Source organism: Bidens hawaiensis, unplaced genomic scaffold (assembly GCF_021521415.1).
Source record: "Bidens hawaiensis isolate Kalapana, Puna unplaced genomic scaffold, B.hawaiensis_p1.1 tig00014233_1, whole genome shotgun sequence".
Classification (NCBI taxonomy): domain Eukaryota; kingdom Viridiplantae; phylum Streptophyta; class Magnoliopsida; order Asterales; family Asteraceae; genus Bidens; species Bidens hawaiensis.
Window position 1 is genome coordinate 131463 of NW_027492227.1, and position 17395 is coordinate 148857.

At 33.2% G+C, this 17395-nt stretch overlaps 3 protein-coding genes across 3 annotated transcripts; 2 read left to right on the plus strand and 1 right to left on the minus strand.

Annotated features, from left to right (window-relative positions):
* Positions 1-3795: 3795 nt before the first annotated feature.
* LOC143546151 (uncharacterized) lies at positions 3796-5187 on the plus strand. Its single transcript, XM_077037874.1, has 2 exons — positions 3796-4591; positions 4931-5187. The coding sequence occupies exons 1-2, from the start codon at positions 3950-3952 to the stop codon at positions 5036-5038; spliced, it is 750 nt and encodes a 249-aa protein (XP_076893989.1). The 5' UTR covers positions 3796-3949; the 3' UTR covers positions 5039-5187.
* A 1827-nt stretch (positions 5188-7014) lies between these two features.
* Positions 7015-9888, plus strand: LOC143546152 (uncharacterized). The gene is made up of 4 exons (XM_077037875.1): positions 7015-7401; positions 8065-8356; positions 9583-9660; positions 9838-9888. The coding sequence occupies exons 1-4, from the start codon at positions 7136-7138 to the stop codon at positions 9886-9888; spliced, it is 687 nt and encodes a 228-aa protein (XP_076893990.1). The 5' UTR covers positions 7015-7135.
* A 1425-nt stretch (positions 9889-11313) lies between these two features.
* LOC143546127 (non-canonical heme oxygenase HOZ, chloroplastic) lies at positions 11314-17293 on the minus strand. The gene is made up of 13 exons (XM_077037858.1): positions 17139-17293; positions 16522-16581; positions 16312-16398; positions 15595-15693; positions 15388-15483; positions 15237-15302; positions 13410-13500; positions 13218-13285; positions 13027-13092; positions 12684-12734; positions 12470-12535; positions 12214-12273; positions 11314-11503 (listed from the first exon to the last, which is right to left on the minus strand). The coding sequence occupies exons 1-12, from the start codon at positions 17166-17168 to the stop codon at positions 12217-12219; spliced, it is 837 nt and encodes a 278-aa protein (XP_076893973.1). The 5' UTR covers positions 17169-17293; the 3' UTR covers positions 11314-11503; positions 12214-12216.
* Positions 17294-17395: the final 102 nt, after the last annotated feature.

Consider the following 17395-nt stretch of genomic DNA (forward strand, 5'->3'; position numbering starts at 1 on the left):
GGAGAATTAGTTGCAAAAGTGGGTATAGGATAGGAGGAAAAGTAGGGATCAGATTCTGAAATTGGAGGTGAGGTTACATTGGGTTTAAGGAAGGGAAAATGTTGTTCATTAAAGCGAACATGACGAACAACATAAAGTCTTTCAGAAGTAGGATAAAAGCACCGATAGCCATAATGAGCAGGGCTGTACCCTAAGAAAATACAACGCAGAGAACGGAAATTATTGTAAGGACGAATATGAGGAAAGCATTGGCAACCAAAAACCCGTAGAAACGAGAAATCAGGTTTTCGATGGAAGAGATGTTCAAAGGGTGAGGTATTGGTGGAGTTGCGAGAAGGCATTCGGTTTATTAGATACATGGTTGTGTCAAACGCAAAATGCCAAAATTTAGATGGAACTCCAGATTGGGACATTAGAGTGAGGCCGGTTTCAACGACATGTCTATGGCGCCTCTCAACAAGACCATTTTGTTCGCTTGTATGAGGGCATGAGAGACGATGCAATATGCCAAGAGTGGAGAAAAAAGGAGATAACTTGCGAAATTCTCCCCCCCAATCTGTTTGAACAGATTTGAGTTTGGTTTGAAACTGTCGTTCGGCCATTGCATGAAACTGTTTAAAGGTAGCAAAGACATCAGATTTTTGTTTTAAGGGAAAGAACCACATGTATCTAGAATAATGGTCTACACAAAGTAAAAAATAATGGTGTCCATCAAATGAAGTAGTAGGAGCGGGTCCCCAAACATCACAAACCACTAGATCTAAAACATGATTACTTTTATAATTTGAAGATGACAAATGTAATTTGGAGGATTTTCCAACTGAACATGAATTACAAAAAGAGACTGAAGTTTTATTAAAAACAAGAAGGCAATATTTTGATAGCATAGATTGTAAAAGCTGAGGATGAGGGTGTCCAAGCCGTTGGTGCCAAATAGTTGGAGAAGCACGAACTGTGGAGAAAGCAACCTTGGAGATAGAATGAAGTTGAGGCAAACTAAAGGAATAGAGCCCTCCTTCACTTGGACCCGTGAGAAGGGTATTGCGTGTAGCCTTGTCCTTCACACAAAAAAAGGTAGAGTGAAATTCAAAGAATACGTTATTGTCATGACAAAATTTTTGTACGGAAAGAAGATTTCTTTTGATTTGTGGAACATGAAGAATATCGTTGATAGAAAGGGTTTTGTGGTTAGAGTAAAAATTAGTAGAACCGATATGAAGAATGGGTAAACCTGTACCGTTGCCAACATGAATTGTATCCTTACCATAATAAGGTTCAGAGTTGTCCAGGCTATTAAGATCCGGAGCAACATGACTTTAGCACCAGTGTCCGGCAGCCAAGAAGTTGATGTTTGTGAGCGAAAATCTGCATAATTTGCTTGTGAAGGCTGTCTTGATGGCCGAATAGTTGCAGGATCACGGTTCGGACATTCTGATGGAATGTGTGCAACACCCCACCTATTACAAGAACCATAGACTGTGTTCTGATTTGAAGCCCAAGCAAATCTATTTCTGTTACCTGTGTTATTTCCAGAATTTCGGTTGTGCTGGTTGTTGTTGTAGTTCCCGCGACCACGTCGACTAGAAGAGCCCCGGTTAGTGTAGTGACTATTGCTTGGTCCACGGTTAGCATAGAAAGCCTGGGTCTGCTGTGTTTGCTGTTGTGCAGGCTGAATTTGCATACCAAATTGTGACAGCAATTGTTGCACAGACTGCAATGTTTCAGAAGGGAGTTGAGGACCGGTGGTGGGAGCATGTAAGGGGCTGTTAGTGGCCAAGAAGGCCTGAGCAGGGACAACAGAGATACCCGACGGCTTTCTGACCATAAAATCATAATCAGAAAGCAGCCCGTGAAGCTCCGAGAAGGCTGTAGGAAACTGCCTTCCTAACAATGTAGATTTCAAACCATTGTACTCCTCTCTAAGGCCTGAGATGACTAACATAACTAGATCTTTTTCTTTAATGGGTTCACCAATGTTAGCTAAGGAATCTGAATATTCCTGTGCCCTTGAAAGGTATGCAGCAGATGTCTCATCAGGCTTCATCTCAATCTTTAGCAACTGAGTTTTGAGAGTATACTCACAGGAAGAGGTGTGTGGGGCATAAGCACGTTCTAAGGCGATCCACAAATCACGAGAAGTATCACCTTGTACGTGTTTAAAAGAGGTTTCTGAAATTGTTGAAAGCAATAGCATGCGAACGTGTGCATCATTAGAAACCCATGTAGCATGATTAGGGTTTGATTGTGTAGTTATTTCCTTGTTGGAGGATGAGGATTCAACAGTTGGTGATGGACAAGGAATGGTGCCATCGACGTAGCCAAAAAGATTGTTGGTAACAAGGAATGGTTGGATCATGGTTTTCCAATATCCATAGTTTGTAGGGTTTAGGGTAAAACCGAATTTATGAGAGTTGTGATTGGTTTTCTCCACTGTGGTGAAGGCAGGAAGTAGCGCCATATGTTTGATTGAAGAAAGGATTATGACTTGAAGAAGGATGAGCCGATCAGATGGCGGCTGATGGATTGTGATGAAGGCTCTGATACCAAGATAAACTTGGTAATTGTAGATTGTTTTATATATCTCAACATACTGATTACAAGGAAAATATATAGAACCATAAGCATTAAATCTAGAGTCTATTCAACTCCATAACCTACATAACCTACAATCTATTCATATTCATGACTGTCTAATAGATAATAATAAAAGTAATAGAATTGAAGAACATCCACTACCACAAAAAATATATATATATATATTATACTATTTAATTAATCCATAGGGACACAAACACAAGCATCAATCATCCTCAATCCTTGGAACTCTTTCGTGCGCAACTTAACATAGGCCCCCATCTTGCTCAACACGTCAACAAGTATCCAATAAGCTTTATTATTAACTCCAATCACTCTCATTTACACACATACTCAAATGCATTCAACAGAACATAAATAAGTAAATAAATAATAGAAAGAGTAACAACAAGCATAAACATTGTAAAACAATCTTTGTTTTCTATTTTGATCCTCAAGTATCGATTGATAAATAAATACGAACTAAACAAACTAACTCTCGTTTATTAATCAGAAAGTATAACTCAAAAAACAGATTACAATATCTCAAACCCTAGCTCGGGTTGACTCTTGATGACCGACCTTAACTCGGTTGCATCACATGTGTGTCTCTGGATGAACCCTAACTCGGTTGCATCTCACATGTTCAATAATCTTTAACCATAATTAGGTTTATATAGACTAACCATAACTTGCTAGCCAAGACATTACCTATTATAATTATAATTACAATACAATTAGGAACAATATTGTAATTTTAAAACATAACCAACTATGACCGACTTATCATTATTGGTCCCTCAAGTTCACCGATTCGTGACTTAGATTCCGAAATTACGTCCAACAGATCCGAATCTATATTAAACCGGACATAGCTAAAAACTAGTTAAAAAGTCTATGCAAACCGTTCGTTTTGCAAAGGCGTTATTTTGCATAAGTTGGAATTTACCAATGGACCTATAGATATCCATAGTCACATTCAATAGTCAATAACCATTAATAAAGACTGATGCTGACAAAGAACTGTAAAATAACCATATTTGAACACTTCCAATAAAATATCAAAAGGGAACATCTTAAACCACTTTGAAATGAACTAGATTCACATCATGTAGGTCCCATGGACCACCCCAAATTTGTCTAGTTCTGAAAGAAGATAATAATGTCCCAATGCTATGTATCATCCACACCATCATCAACTCATCATATAAATGTAGAAGTGACTTTGATTAAATTCAATATATATTTCAATCCAAGAGCAAAAGACACCATTTTAGGTGACAATGATCCAAGTGAAGGCTCACCACTAACCACCTTTAATAATTCAACCAATTCATCAATCTTACTACTTTCTATTTATTGTATCCAAGAAAACATGAACTTTGATGCACTAAGGATGGATCTTGAAGATGAAGGATGGGTGAGTGTTCCTTGCGATGGGCTTCTTGAAGTCCATGGTGATGGAGATGACAAGATATTCTCAAGAAAATATACCAATAGTCCCACAATATTTGAAAACCAATTTGATCACAAAGAAGATGTCAAAGAGATCATCAAACTCCCAATTTTGATCACGGAACCTAAACAAACCATTTACGAGCCTGAACCTGAGCCTGAGTCCGAGTCCGAATCAGATCAAGATCAAGATCCGATTTTTCAAGTTTTTTTCAAGAAAGAAAACCAGTTTGTCGAAACAAAAATGGGTTCTCCAAGACTGGGTTGTCAAGAATATGATTTTTCTCGTACTGAAACGGGATCGTTTCAGTACGAGGAAAAGAATGATGATCATGTGGTCAATTGTTCATCGTCACCGAAGATGATCAAGCAGAAAGAAGTGGTTGATTGGAAAGAAAATAAGGAAAGATTCATGAATGTTTTGAAGTGGGGTTTAGATGGGATTGGTGGTTTTTGTTCTCTTGGTATGGCTGCTGCTTCCATTTGTGTCATCTTATATGTAAATGGCAGAAGACACAAACAACAAAAGAAGCTTAAGTTACAGATTCACCCAGACAACAAGGTTTGGTCACTTTTTTGTTTTTATTACTTTTCATACATAAATTATACTGCAAGTCATCATCAGTCAACACTATACTTTTTATTTGTAAAAATGTATTTTCTAACATGTTTAATAAACATTTCATGTTCGGGTTAAACTATTTAACTATGTTTGGGTCAACATGTTTAACCCGTTTATCATACATCGCATCACATGAAATTCCGCTATGGAATTATCAGAAGTGCTTATATAATATACTTAAAAGTTAAATCTATGGTGGATAATAATAAATTAATAATATCATATATCAACTTGGAATTGAATTATGTATATTGACATTAAACATGGTTGTATGGTCAGAGGATAAAGCAAGTGGTGCAAAAAGCAAACGAAGCAATGTCAGCAGTGAGAGGAGTTCCTTTGGTCAATGCTCAAATCACTCATGGTGGACACTATGAAAGTCTCTAGACTCTAGACCAATTTGGTATCCTAATATAATACAATATTATATATAGAATGTGTATGTGTATGTAGATGTGTATTATGAAGAAGTAATGTTTGTAAAATCTTATATAGTGAATTATATATATATAGATGTACTAGCTTTTTATTGTTTATTACTCGTAATATAATGTCTAAGGGGCTGTTTGTTAGTCTCTTAATTACATATGAATTAAATAGCATTAAGTGTGTTTAATCAGTTGAACTTCTATAATAACATGTAGAGTGGAATGTCTAATGCCAATGGTAAACACAAACTTCAATAAATAAGATTCTCCAAAAATAAACTTTTTAAGCGTTGAAATGAAAGGTATCCTTATAGCATTAACATGAGATTAGCCTTCTCAAGGCATGTTGATTTACGTGGCTTCAAGTAAATAGCCATTGACCCAATTTCTCCGAAATTCCCTAAGCGAAAAACAGACCCACCTAGGCGTTCACACCACCTTTCGCTTAACATTTTTAATTTTTTGAATACATATAATATTAACAATTTCAGAACAATCATTATCGTTGCTAATGGTCGAACCGTTGAAGTTATCATTCAAAACACGTGTGAAAACCGTTTACGATACAAAAAAATAACTTACTTTCAATATAACTTTTGTAAAATTAAATTTAAGTCGGAATGTTAACAAAATCAACTTGGATACGCAAGTTTTATCATTATGATTCAAAGTGAGTTTTTATTTTTGTTTTTCGGTTCAATATGTATTTTGCTTAGACTATGTGTAGTGGGGCGGTCCTGGGGTTGATGGCCTGGTGACAAAAACATAGTATTTTAAACACCTAAAGTCCCGTGTTCGAGTCTCGGGAAATAAAAGAATCTTGTATTAAAAAATGTGTAGTGGTGCAAGTTAAAGTCTCAAGTTAACGTGTCACATTACTATCATGTAGATGAGACTTTAAATAACTTACTTTTTAATAAGGTGTAATGGTTTTAACTTTTAAATTTTAACTAAACATAAACTAAATGAAAAAAAAAACACATATTTGATTGGTTCGTTTGTAAGTGTTGCCTCAATATAGGTTTATTGACAAACGTCTCAATATGGCAATATCTTCTTTTGTTCTCTCTTTAGATTTGTCCTCTTGTTTGTTATCAGCTAGAGACGATTGTTCTGGTAGAACTAAGTCTTGAAAAACGTTTTTAAAAAAACACGTAGGGGTAACTAAGCACATAGAGAGTTTGTTCGACACGTGGCATTCCATACAACAATTGAGAGTTTTGCAAAAAGTGATGTAGTGGTAAAATGCCTCATAACCCCCTTTCAATCATTAAACAAGTATTACTTTTAATTTTTTTAATAACACATAAAATTGTAAAAAACCTTGCCCCCCCCCCCCACCCCAAACCCAAAACCCACATATCAATGTGTACACAACGAGCATCTCCAAAACTAAGGTGAAAACTATGGGGTGCAATGTTCATCACGTTTTGGCCCCCTTTTCATCGCATAACTCTTATCATTACGTGTGGTCTAACAACGGTGTAGTGGTTTTATCAAAACATTAAATAAAAGAGAAAATATATTTGTTTGGTTGATTTGCAAGTGACCCAACCCCACCTCTCATTGAATCCCTTCTCCATTAAAGCCTTGGCAACTGGGCTCATAAACCCATTAACCATCAATGGATTCTATTATGGGCCTTAAAATACATAAAAAGAAAAGCATCGGACCCAAAGAGTAAAGTGAACAGATACGATGGATCTGCTTTCTTTCAAACCATCATCCACCGTTGATTCATAATCCAAGGGCCACCACACATCCCAACTTATCTCACAACACAACACACCACACCATATTTACACATTATATAAAACCCCCCATTTCTTCTTCTTCCAAATTCACCAATCAATCACTTCATTTCTTGTAAACTTCATCTTCCAATTTCAAATAACCCTCTTCAATTTCGTCTTTTTTTCAACTAATTTCGTTTTACGCTCAATTAACCCACAAATTCTTACAATTTCATCCAAAGTGGTCGCAATTGAACCAGATCTCTGTTCTTTAGCTGATTAATTTCAAATCCAGAAGCTCAATTCCGGTGAATTTTGAATTAATGGAGAAAACTGAAAACAGAGGAGGTTGTAATACTAATATCAAACAAACAGAGAGTAGTACATCTGATTTGTTCTTAAGATGGGGTAATAAAAAGAGACTCAGATGTGTCAGAGTCGGCGACGGTGACGATCCGACGGAACCGTCGGTAGCCGTCTCCGGCCGCCGTAGAGTTCGCCGGAAAATTAACTCTCATTTTGTTACTTTTAGCTCCGATAATGATAGTAGAGAGCCTAATGTTTCTCTACCGTCCACTCGTCTCACAAGGTAAAATAATAAGTTTATTAATTTCCGCCAAATTCAGCTTCTTTAACAAACCATAATTTCTGAGAAGTAACAATTCTGATAAAAATTATATATTTTTTTTTATAAAATTATAAAATTCGATGTGGGTTTAACGTCTTGACACTGGAAATCATGAATTGGAACCAATTTCATGAAGATTGAGATGTGAATTTGTTAAATCAAGATAATTTCTCCCATTCTTGTTTCCTACAGCAAACCCTAAATAATTCTGATAAAAAGTTATGAATTTCTATAAAATTCGATGTGGGTTTTTCATCTAGACACTGGAAATCATAAATTGTAGCTAATTTCATGAGGACCCAGATGCGAATTTGATAAATTCAAGATAAGATATTTTATTCCCAATTTTGTCTCCTACAAAAAACCCTAAATAATTCTGATATAAAAATATAAATTTTTCATAAAATTCGACGTGGGTTTAACGCCTAGACACTGGAAATCATAAATTGTAGCTAATATTATGAAGACCCAGATGCGAATTTGGTCAATTTTGTTAAAACAATAAATTTTCCCCGATTTTAAAAATCAGCAAAATTGGGCTAATATACGATGAAATCGAAATTATTGTACTGGAATTACACAAGAAAATGAAGATTTCTTAATTAATTTACGAATTTGTTGTAGGAATTCTGAGGCGGTGACGAATTTAAGGCCGGAAAGTGGTCGGAAACCCTCGCCGGAGAAAGGGTATACGGAAAGGGGGTGTACGGCGGCTGAGAAGGTGAAGTTTTGCTCCGGCGGCGGTGGGGTGGTGGGTGATGAGAGTGGTGGTAATGGTAAGAGTAAACATGTGTGGCCGAAGCTGTACATAGCGCTAACAAGTAAAGAGAAAGAAGAAGATTTTATGGCCATGAAAGGCTGTAAGCCTTCTCATAGGCCCAAGAAGAGGGCTAAAATGATCCAAAGAACTATACTGGTAAGGTTTTTTTTTTGGGGTACAACACATACTAATCTCATAAGCGTGTGTTTTTACTTTTTAGTTTTTACTAGTTAAAGAGTTTTCTTTTCTTTTCTACCCATGAAATTCTTGATGACTAAGGTACAACCTTTGATGAAGGATGTACAAGTGGTTATTGCATGGTTTTGATGATTGTTGGTTTTCTTTTTTCTTTTTTTTACCTATTTGTGGGACAAGAAAGTTTTCTACCCATGAAATTTTACTTTTCAAATGGGTGTGTATTTTGTTCATTTTTTTTATTAATTTTACTTTAATGCATTTTTCCCTCTCTAAATTCTAACAAAAAAATAAAGAAAGAACAAGTGATTACTGCATGGTTTTTGTTGAATTTTAGCCATTTTTTGAAAAATATTTTACCCTTGAAATGGGTTTTACTTTATGAGAAAAACAAGAAAATAGGATTATTTTTTTTAATATATATTTATAACTATTAACCCACTTTTATTTCTTAAAATTCATTCATCTTTCTTTTGAGTTTTGACTAAAATACCCATTTGATTTTTGCTTATATATGTTTTACTTAAAAAAAAGGTGGATTAGTTTTGAACATTAAAGATATTTGTGACGATATCGAAGTATATGCTTGTATGTCACGGTCGGAAATTGTCTTTTCGATTTGTAAAATATTAATATTTTAATAAAAGTTTCTTGCGTTTTATAAATTTTTTGGGCATTTTAGTGCTAGGATAAAATAAGCACAAATTACTATTTTCAATATGCAAGTGGTACAAGTTAGACCGCAATTATGTGAAATTTTATCCCTTTGTGGAAAAAGATTCTATTGTTTAAATAGTTTTATTATATTCTTAACGTCGATTTTGGAAGCTTTTGTTTGACCAATTCCGCCTTTGTGATATTTATAAATGTTTGGTCATAAATTACAATCTTTAGCTTTTATTATTGTATATACATATTTTTTTATAATGTGAAGTATAAATGTAAAATCTTGTTTCACATGGTCAATGCCTAAAAGTATATAAAATGAGTATATTCTGGTGATGTCGATTAAATATCCAACTAAACGTAATTGAAACTAAAGTTTTGTTGCAAATGAACCAAGTTGGTAGTTGGATTATTGTTGGGTCTTTTGGCCATTTGTGGAAAAAGAATATTCTTTGTTTATTTTGATTTGGCTACATCTTTTGTTGTTTTACTAATTTGTCCCTATTGGGTTGATGGAGCAGTTGGTGAGTCCAGGGGCATGGTTGTCCGATATGTGCCGAGAGAGATACGAGGTCAGAGAAAAGAAGAACACAAAGAAGGTATCATTATTGTTTTCTTCATTAAACATTTGTTTTAATTGAATTAAAGGAATAATCTTTTGATTAAACAAGATCAAGTTGACTCGAGCTTGACTTGTATTCGGTTGTTGTAATTAGTAATCCTAGAATCAAGGTTGTTTTGGTACTAAAAGTATGTTATGTTTTAATTGAATGTAGAGACCAACAGGGTTGAAGGCCATGGGAAGCATGGAGAGTGATTCAGATTGATGAATGATGATGTTATGTATACTTGATGGAGTTTCAATTACAATCTTTTTGTATATTTTCTATCTTAATCTTAATTATCAATCTCAGATGGAATTTCATTTCTCAATATTGATGGCATGAATGAATGAAGGCCACTTTAATATTTGATCAACTTAATGAATTTATTTAAGGAAAACCACTTTAAAATACAAATTCATGGGACATGACATGACCGACATGTAATGAAATGATTATGCAACCAATTTATCCCTGTCGAATAATCATGGGATTTGCGTTTACATGTTCAAGTGGATTATAAATATTTATTCGATAAGTGATAACAAACTTAAAAGCTTATCCCATGAACCACCGTGTGATTTACTCTAATCAAGATTCCAGGGCCGTCTCTGAGAATACAAAAAAATGAGTGGGCATGGGACATGAAAAACAAAAGGCCCTAGAATATTACTAGACACATGTGATAACTAATAAAACAAAACAAAAGTTTTTTTTTAGCAAAATAATCTAACTAAAAAAACAAATCATGATGGTCTTCTAGCATTTTTAGAAGCGAAGCCCTCAACTAACTCTTTGTTATCTGTTGTCTCTAAAACATCGTTCTCAAAATAGACATCTTTTTCATTAGAATTTTGAGGTTGTTTATGGAATAAATGTATGCATCATCGCATTCTCCTCGATTTGTGTCTTTATTCTTCTTTCATTTCTTCTATTTACGTTTTTGACTACCGGATAAGTGTTTAAGCTTAGGATGTATGATATAAAAAAATAAAAATAACATAATAACTGTTTTAATGATTCATAACATAGAAACACATTATAGATAACTTATTTATATTATAGATAACTGATTTATGTGAAACAAATTTAATAGAATAATAGATAATACTAAATTATTACTAACTAAATAATAAAAATTCAGAATTTGATACTAAAGTTTAAATTCTAAAACAACAAAACATATTAACCTAGTCAAACTATTGAAGCTTTTGATTGTCTTGTACATGTGAGCAGATTATTGTTATTATAATTTTTTTTTTTTTTAAATATAAAAGTTGTGAATTACAAGACCTAATACCGTCATCATGTTTAGTAGAGGCCCAAATGAATTGTACTTGTGTTACTCTCTAGATAAGCTTGAGTCTATTATGAAATGGGTCAAAAACTATATACCCAATACAAAACTTTTAAAGTCCATGGGCCCATTAGGGGGAGTGGGCCTGGGACTTGAGCCCTCCCAGCCCTCCCCCATAGCCGGGCCTGCAAGATTCTTTATTAAAAAATACATGGACCATAAGGTTTTTGCTACACACAATATATTTTTTCTTTATTAAAAAATACATGGAACATAAGGTTTTTGCTACATACACAATATATATATTTTTTTGAACGGCAAACATACACATAACATATGAATACTCGTATTAATATATGAATACTCATATTCATAAATCCAACATTGCAATTATATTGTTACATAGGGAGTATAAATGTTGGGAGATGTAGAAAGCAACATCAATGTCTATCCTATGCAATGTGTATTTCTCTGCTCACGTTCACATTTGTACGCTTTCACAGTTTCTTAGACGAAGCAAAGTTTCTGAACCGTCCTATGAACCTGCAACATTCACAACCACCATCCAATCGGTTTATTAAAAGAGATTCGGGCTGAAAATTTTCATTTTCTATAACCCACCCAAGTCGTGTTAGATTCATATTGTGATGTTGTGTTCCTGAGTCTCGTTTAAAAAGAAAAAAAGAAATGATTTGAAACAATGTAAAAAAAAATCATGTTTCACAGTTTTTATTTAACAAAAGAAACGAAGAGAAAATGAGAAATGAAAACAAAATTATGTTTATTTCATTCATTCTAAATCCTTACAAATTAAAGAGATTAAGAAAATGATTTTGAGATTTTTAACACAAAAAACTCGTTAGTTTTCTTTTCGTTTTCTTCAAACTCAAGAAAACACTTCTATAATTTTTTTTAATAAATAACATGCGTTTGCTTATGACTGAAAACATATCACAATTGAAAATTAAATTCAAAATGAACAGCTCTAGATTCAGGTAAACATTAGCACTTAGCACTTTAGCAGACAAGCAAATTTAACTACATCTTTAGCGTTTATATCCCACATATCAAGTCAAGCATCTTAATTCACAAGCTAATAAAAAAGACACCGTCACTTTACATATAAAATTCTGTAATATCTACATTATAGGTCTGAATTCATGCATCTATTAACCCATAATCACCTCAAAACATATCATAGCATGAACATAGCAAGTGACAAATGAATATAATGTGAAAGTGTTTCATTCAACTTGTTAAGTTGCTCGAGACTTGGCAGCTTGAAGCATTTCAACTATAAGTGTCTTCACGTCCTTGCAAAAGTTCAAAAAAAAAATGAAACGACCAAATTAAAAGAAAAAATGTAGATAAATGGTGAAAAGGATCGCACGGGTTGAAGGTTGTTCAAAGTCTATTTTAATGCATAGAACCTCTTAAACCGTTTCCATATATTTAGATTGATCTTATAAAATATTATTGTTTTTATAATCACAATTAATACATTACTCACTTTCTATCTTGTGCGGGCCTCGGGAATGGAATCCGAAGCTTAAAGCTTGTACCTTGATAGCCAGCCTGATAAACAATGTAAAATAGAAAAAAAAAATAAGAATCAAAAAATGTTTTCAGTTTTCTTGAGTTCAGTTGACTATTAGACTAAATTCCATGTGTTTATAAAATTAATGATTATATATGCAAAGTGGATAAAAATAACCAACATCACCTTTACATTGAACCCGAAGCTATCAATATCCAGCATATATGCAAAGTCCACCTGTTATTAGAGCCGGGCACCGGTTAGACCTTTAAACATCAAAAATCCAAATAATCCAAACCGATTAACCCAAACAACATCTATGATTCTATTCAACTTTTAACATGTGACCATGTTATCAAGAATTTGCAAGTACACATTAACTTTCCTAATAGTAAGAGGGTTATGTTCTTTTCTTGAAATATTAACAAAAAGTTATTAAATTTACCAAAAATGTCCAAACTTGAACTTCTCGACTCAATGAACTGGATAAACAAACAGCCTGAACCCGATTGTGAAACAAATCACTTACCGGAACTGAAGTGGAGCCTTGAACCATGAGTTTTGTATCATTTGAATGGTCTTTATTCATGTAAGACTGCAGTGTCACATAATAAGTTTATTACATGAAATTAGTATATTATATAAATTGTATTTTTTTAAAATAAATTAATACTATAACTTTTGTAATCATATGCAATACAATGTTATTTTGAATCATACCGTTACAGGCTTGGAGAATTGATAGATTGGGTCCACTTTTGCTGCTGCAAACTCCTCTTTAGTGAACTCTAATGAGAAAAAAATATGGCAGTTAAGGGGTAAGAAGAGTATATATTAATTAGCTACTGAGAACAAAATTTGAAAATATATATAATTTCTTTATTATGGACCATGAATTTTAAATAGACAAACCTCCTGACCCTAATAAAGCGGTAGCCACACCAGAAACGAATCTCACAACTTTTGGCTCGATACGAAGAAATTGGAAGTCACCAAAGTCAACCTTCACGATAAAAATGCCTTATGACTGTCACATAGAAATAATTATATAATCTTGAAATCAACTATGTATCAATCAGTCTTATTGGTTAACTGAGCTCTAATTTAAATCAAGTTTGATTGATGGCAAAAGATTCTTTTAACTCCAGTTAAAATGTTCACCTTTTGTCCCCTCAGAACTTCCAAAAACGCCCCTTAGCTATGTGCAAATAGCAAAAAAAGAATAAGTAATCACACAAATCTACACACGTTATTTTCCATATTGTCGATAGTGTATCTCTCTTAAACAATTCAATCATTTAAAAGATTTATACATTCAAAATAAACCTAATATTGAAACTTTTAGTATCTTATTTTCTTATTTTATGTTTCTTTAAAATGAAGTTTATTGTAAAGGGGCAATTTCATATATACCCTTACAAATATTGAAAATATCATATATACCCATGGCCCATGCAAAACTAAAATATCATATATGCCCTCACAAAATTATTAATATATCACATATACTCAGTTCATTAAAAACAACTTAAAAATCACCATATTACCCTTATTCGATTAGATGCGATAAAAGGTTTACAACATAGACCATTCAATGCGATAAATCTTCGAAGGGTTTGTAATTTTGAAGAAGCGACAAGAGACGATTTGGTTGTCGTCAAAGATGAGAAACGTCAATCAAAATTAAAATAATAACATAGGGTATAAACACATTATGTAATGGAAATGGGTAGAATGGTCTACTCTTTATAAAATGAGCGTATATGAAAGTTAAAACTTTTAGAAAAATAATGGTAAATTGGCCATTTATTAAATTGTTATTAATGAATAGGGGTATGTATGATACTTTAAACTAATTTATAAGGGCATATATGATATTTTAAGTTTTGCTTTAATTAAATTTTAAGTTTTGCTTTAACTAACGAAGCATGTTCATGTTCGTTCATTTAACTTTAACTAAAAAATGACGCATGGACATTTAAGCGAACGAGATTTTCTTGTTCGTGTTCGTTCGCTAAGAAAATGAACATGTCCGTGTTCGTTCATTAAAATTTAACAAAACAATCGATCACAAATATTTAAACAAACAAGGATTTCTTGTTTGCGTTCGTTCTCTATAAAAATGATCATGTTCGTGTTCGTTTAAGCTCGTTCATTAATAGTATAAACGAGTAGTTCATGCAAACATAGATGAAATAACATACATTAAGCCAACACCAATTAAAAGTAAACTGAACATCAATCTATAGGGCCTAACGAAATAATAAAACTTGACTAAATTATTATACGTAATATCTTTATTTCATAAACTATACTAAATTATAATGGACCTAAAAAGTAATTGGATATATAAACCAGTGTAAACAAACACACGTTCACGAACATATATGAACGGATGGGGCGTGCTTCCATGTTCGTTCATTTAACTAAATGAACAATAAATTTGCTTATATTCATTCAATTAGTAAATAAACGAATATAGGTCGGTTCGTTTACAACCGGTAATTATAAATTATCAGCGTCACCTACGATCATAGGACATATATTATTTAAATAATAGTCAAATACTGTGAATATTAGGGGGCTTGATGCATTAGATATACACTTTGGGTGACTTTCGACCTGTATCCTTTTTAATTCATTTTTTTTTCTTTTCAATTTCCTCATTTGATCCGCTAGAGATAAAAATATAACCAAAATCAACCATTGAAATAACTAACAAGTTGCAAAAGTTTTTACCCAAAATGCCTCAGGATGTCTAGCCAAGTATGCAGTACGTATAACATCTCTATCCTCCTTATTAACCTTTAAAGATGATCAAAACAGATGAATCATTAGTCAATTTAGCATTTGAATCAAATAAAATCTAAAAAAAAGTAATCTTTCTTACAGGAACAGCATCACCATGTACAGTTATGACTAAATCAGTTCTATCCTCCGGGTCTTTTGCCAGAAGCAATGAGCATTTAGAGTTAGCAAGAAGATCCTGCAAAAAGCAGTCAACTTTAATGATTACTTAAAAGAGAGAACACTTAAAGTTTAAGTATAAGAATTATGGTTAAATGTTTGTATGACAATAGAACTCATGCTTGAAAACCTTGGTATGAACTGCCAAACTGCTGACTGCTAATATGGGAGATCCAGAGGCGTCACATGCAAAATCAACCATTGATCCTGATGGATAACCATCGTATTTCTGCAAAGTAAACTTAATTGTAATAAGTCAACTAATATTAACGAGTGATTATAAAACATGTCTCATTAATTATTTATGCTCGTGAGCGTTCCTTCACTTATATTTGTTTGTTTATGTTCATCTATGTTTGTTAGTTTACGTTTATTTAAATCCGTTAATATATTCATTTAAACTTTTTAGGCCTATTACAATTTAGTCTAGTTTTAGTAACTTTTAAGGGCCAACAGATTGTAGTTCAAATTTACTTATAAATGATTTTACCTTATTTACGTAATTATGTTCGTTCGTCTATGTTCAGTTATGTTCGTTCTTGAACTATTTGTTTAACTGATCATGTTCGATTAAATTTAAACCTCTGTTCATGTATGCTCAGTTAGATTTACTAAAAGTGGCTCGTTTGACCACACAAATCATATTCAAATTTTCAAAGGAAGACTATTTTTAGAAAACTCTTCTAGTTGACCAGAATAGCTTAGGGCGGCCCTTGTTGAGTTGACCAAATACTACTGCTGAAGATCCAACTTCATTTCAAGTTTCCAACACCTCATAAATTTTGATTCAAGTATATGCAAACCACACTATTCTACAAGCTATCTGACCTTAATAATTATAACAAACCTGAGAAAAAGTGGAAAGAATGCCACGAACGCCATGATAAAGGACAGTTTTGACCTCTTCAATCGGAGGCAGTCTAGCAGCCTTTTCCTACAATGCCAAACAGAACACATATCATAATATTAAACACCAGAAACAACTATTTGTATAATTTTTTCAAGAAATTAATACAAACAAAACTCTCACACACACTACAACGTGTAATACGAGTACCTGATGAGCTTTAATCAGTTGAAACACATCAGAAGCAGCAGCATCCTCAGAAGAGGCACTCTTTAATAAACAAACATCCACAAATCATATTTAAGTATAGAGATTTGACAATCTAACATAATCTAAACTAGAGATTCAAAGAATAATATGAAATTGTAGGGAAGGGTTCGTGTACAAAATAATCTTAACATGAGAACGTAGGAATCAATAGCAGTCTACATAAGCAATATTTCATAATAACAAAAAAAAAACTAATAATAACAACAAAAGAATCATAATCAACAACAAATAGTTATAACAGCAAAAGAAAAAACCCTAATAATAACAACAAATACTTATAACGTCTCATAATCTGAAATCAGCAAATACTTATAACAACAAATGGTTTCTGACTGTTTTGATGTTAAGAAGTAAGTATTTGTATCTGAACATGAAACTAAAATTGTATCATATTCTCTGTAAATGATTCCGTACAAATGACTAGTTGTTATTTATTTTATACTAGTAGAAGCTTAACTAGTCTAACAAACTGAATATTATTTATTGAGTCTAACAATAGAATTGAAATAACTTTATAGAGAAGAAATGATGGCATAATTAAGGAGCAGGTAAGGTACCTGAGAAGGTGATTGAGTGGATGAAGCCATGGCGGAGATACGGCGGCGAATGGTGGAGGATTTGGAGAGAGAAATGAACGGTGGATTGATTGCGTAACTGCTAATGTTTCGGCCATTGTTGTTGATGAAGAATCCGTTAAGGTGAATACGTGAGGAGGAGGAGGAGGAGGTTATTATTGAGCATCGTAGAGACGTAGTGTGTGTGATTTTTTTATGATTCTTTTAATTAAAGTAAGTATAATCTCAAATATGTTAAT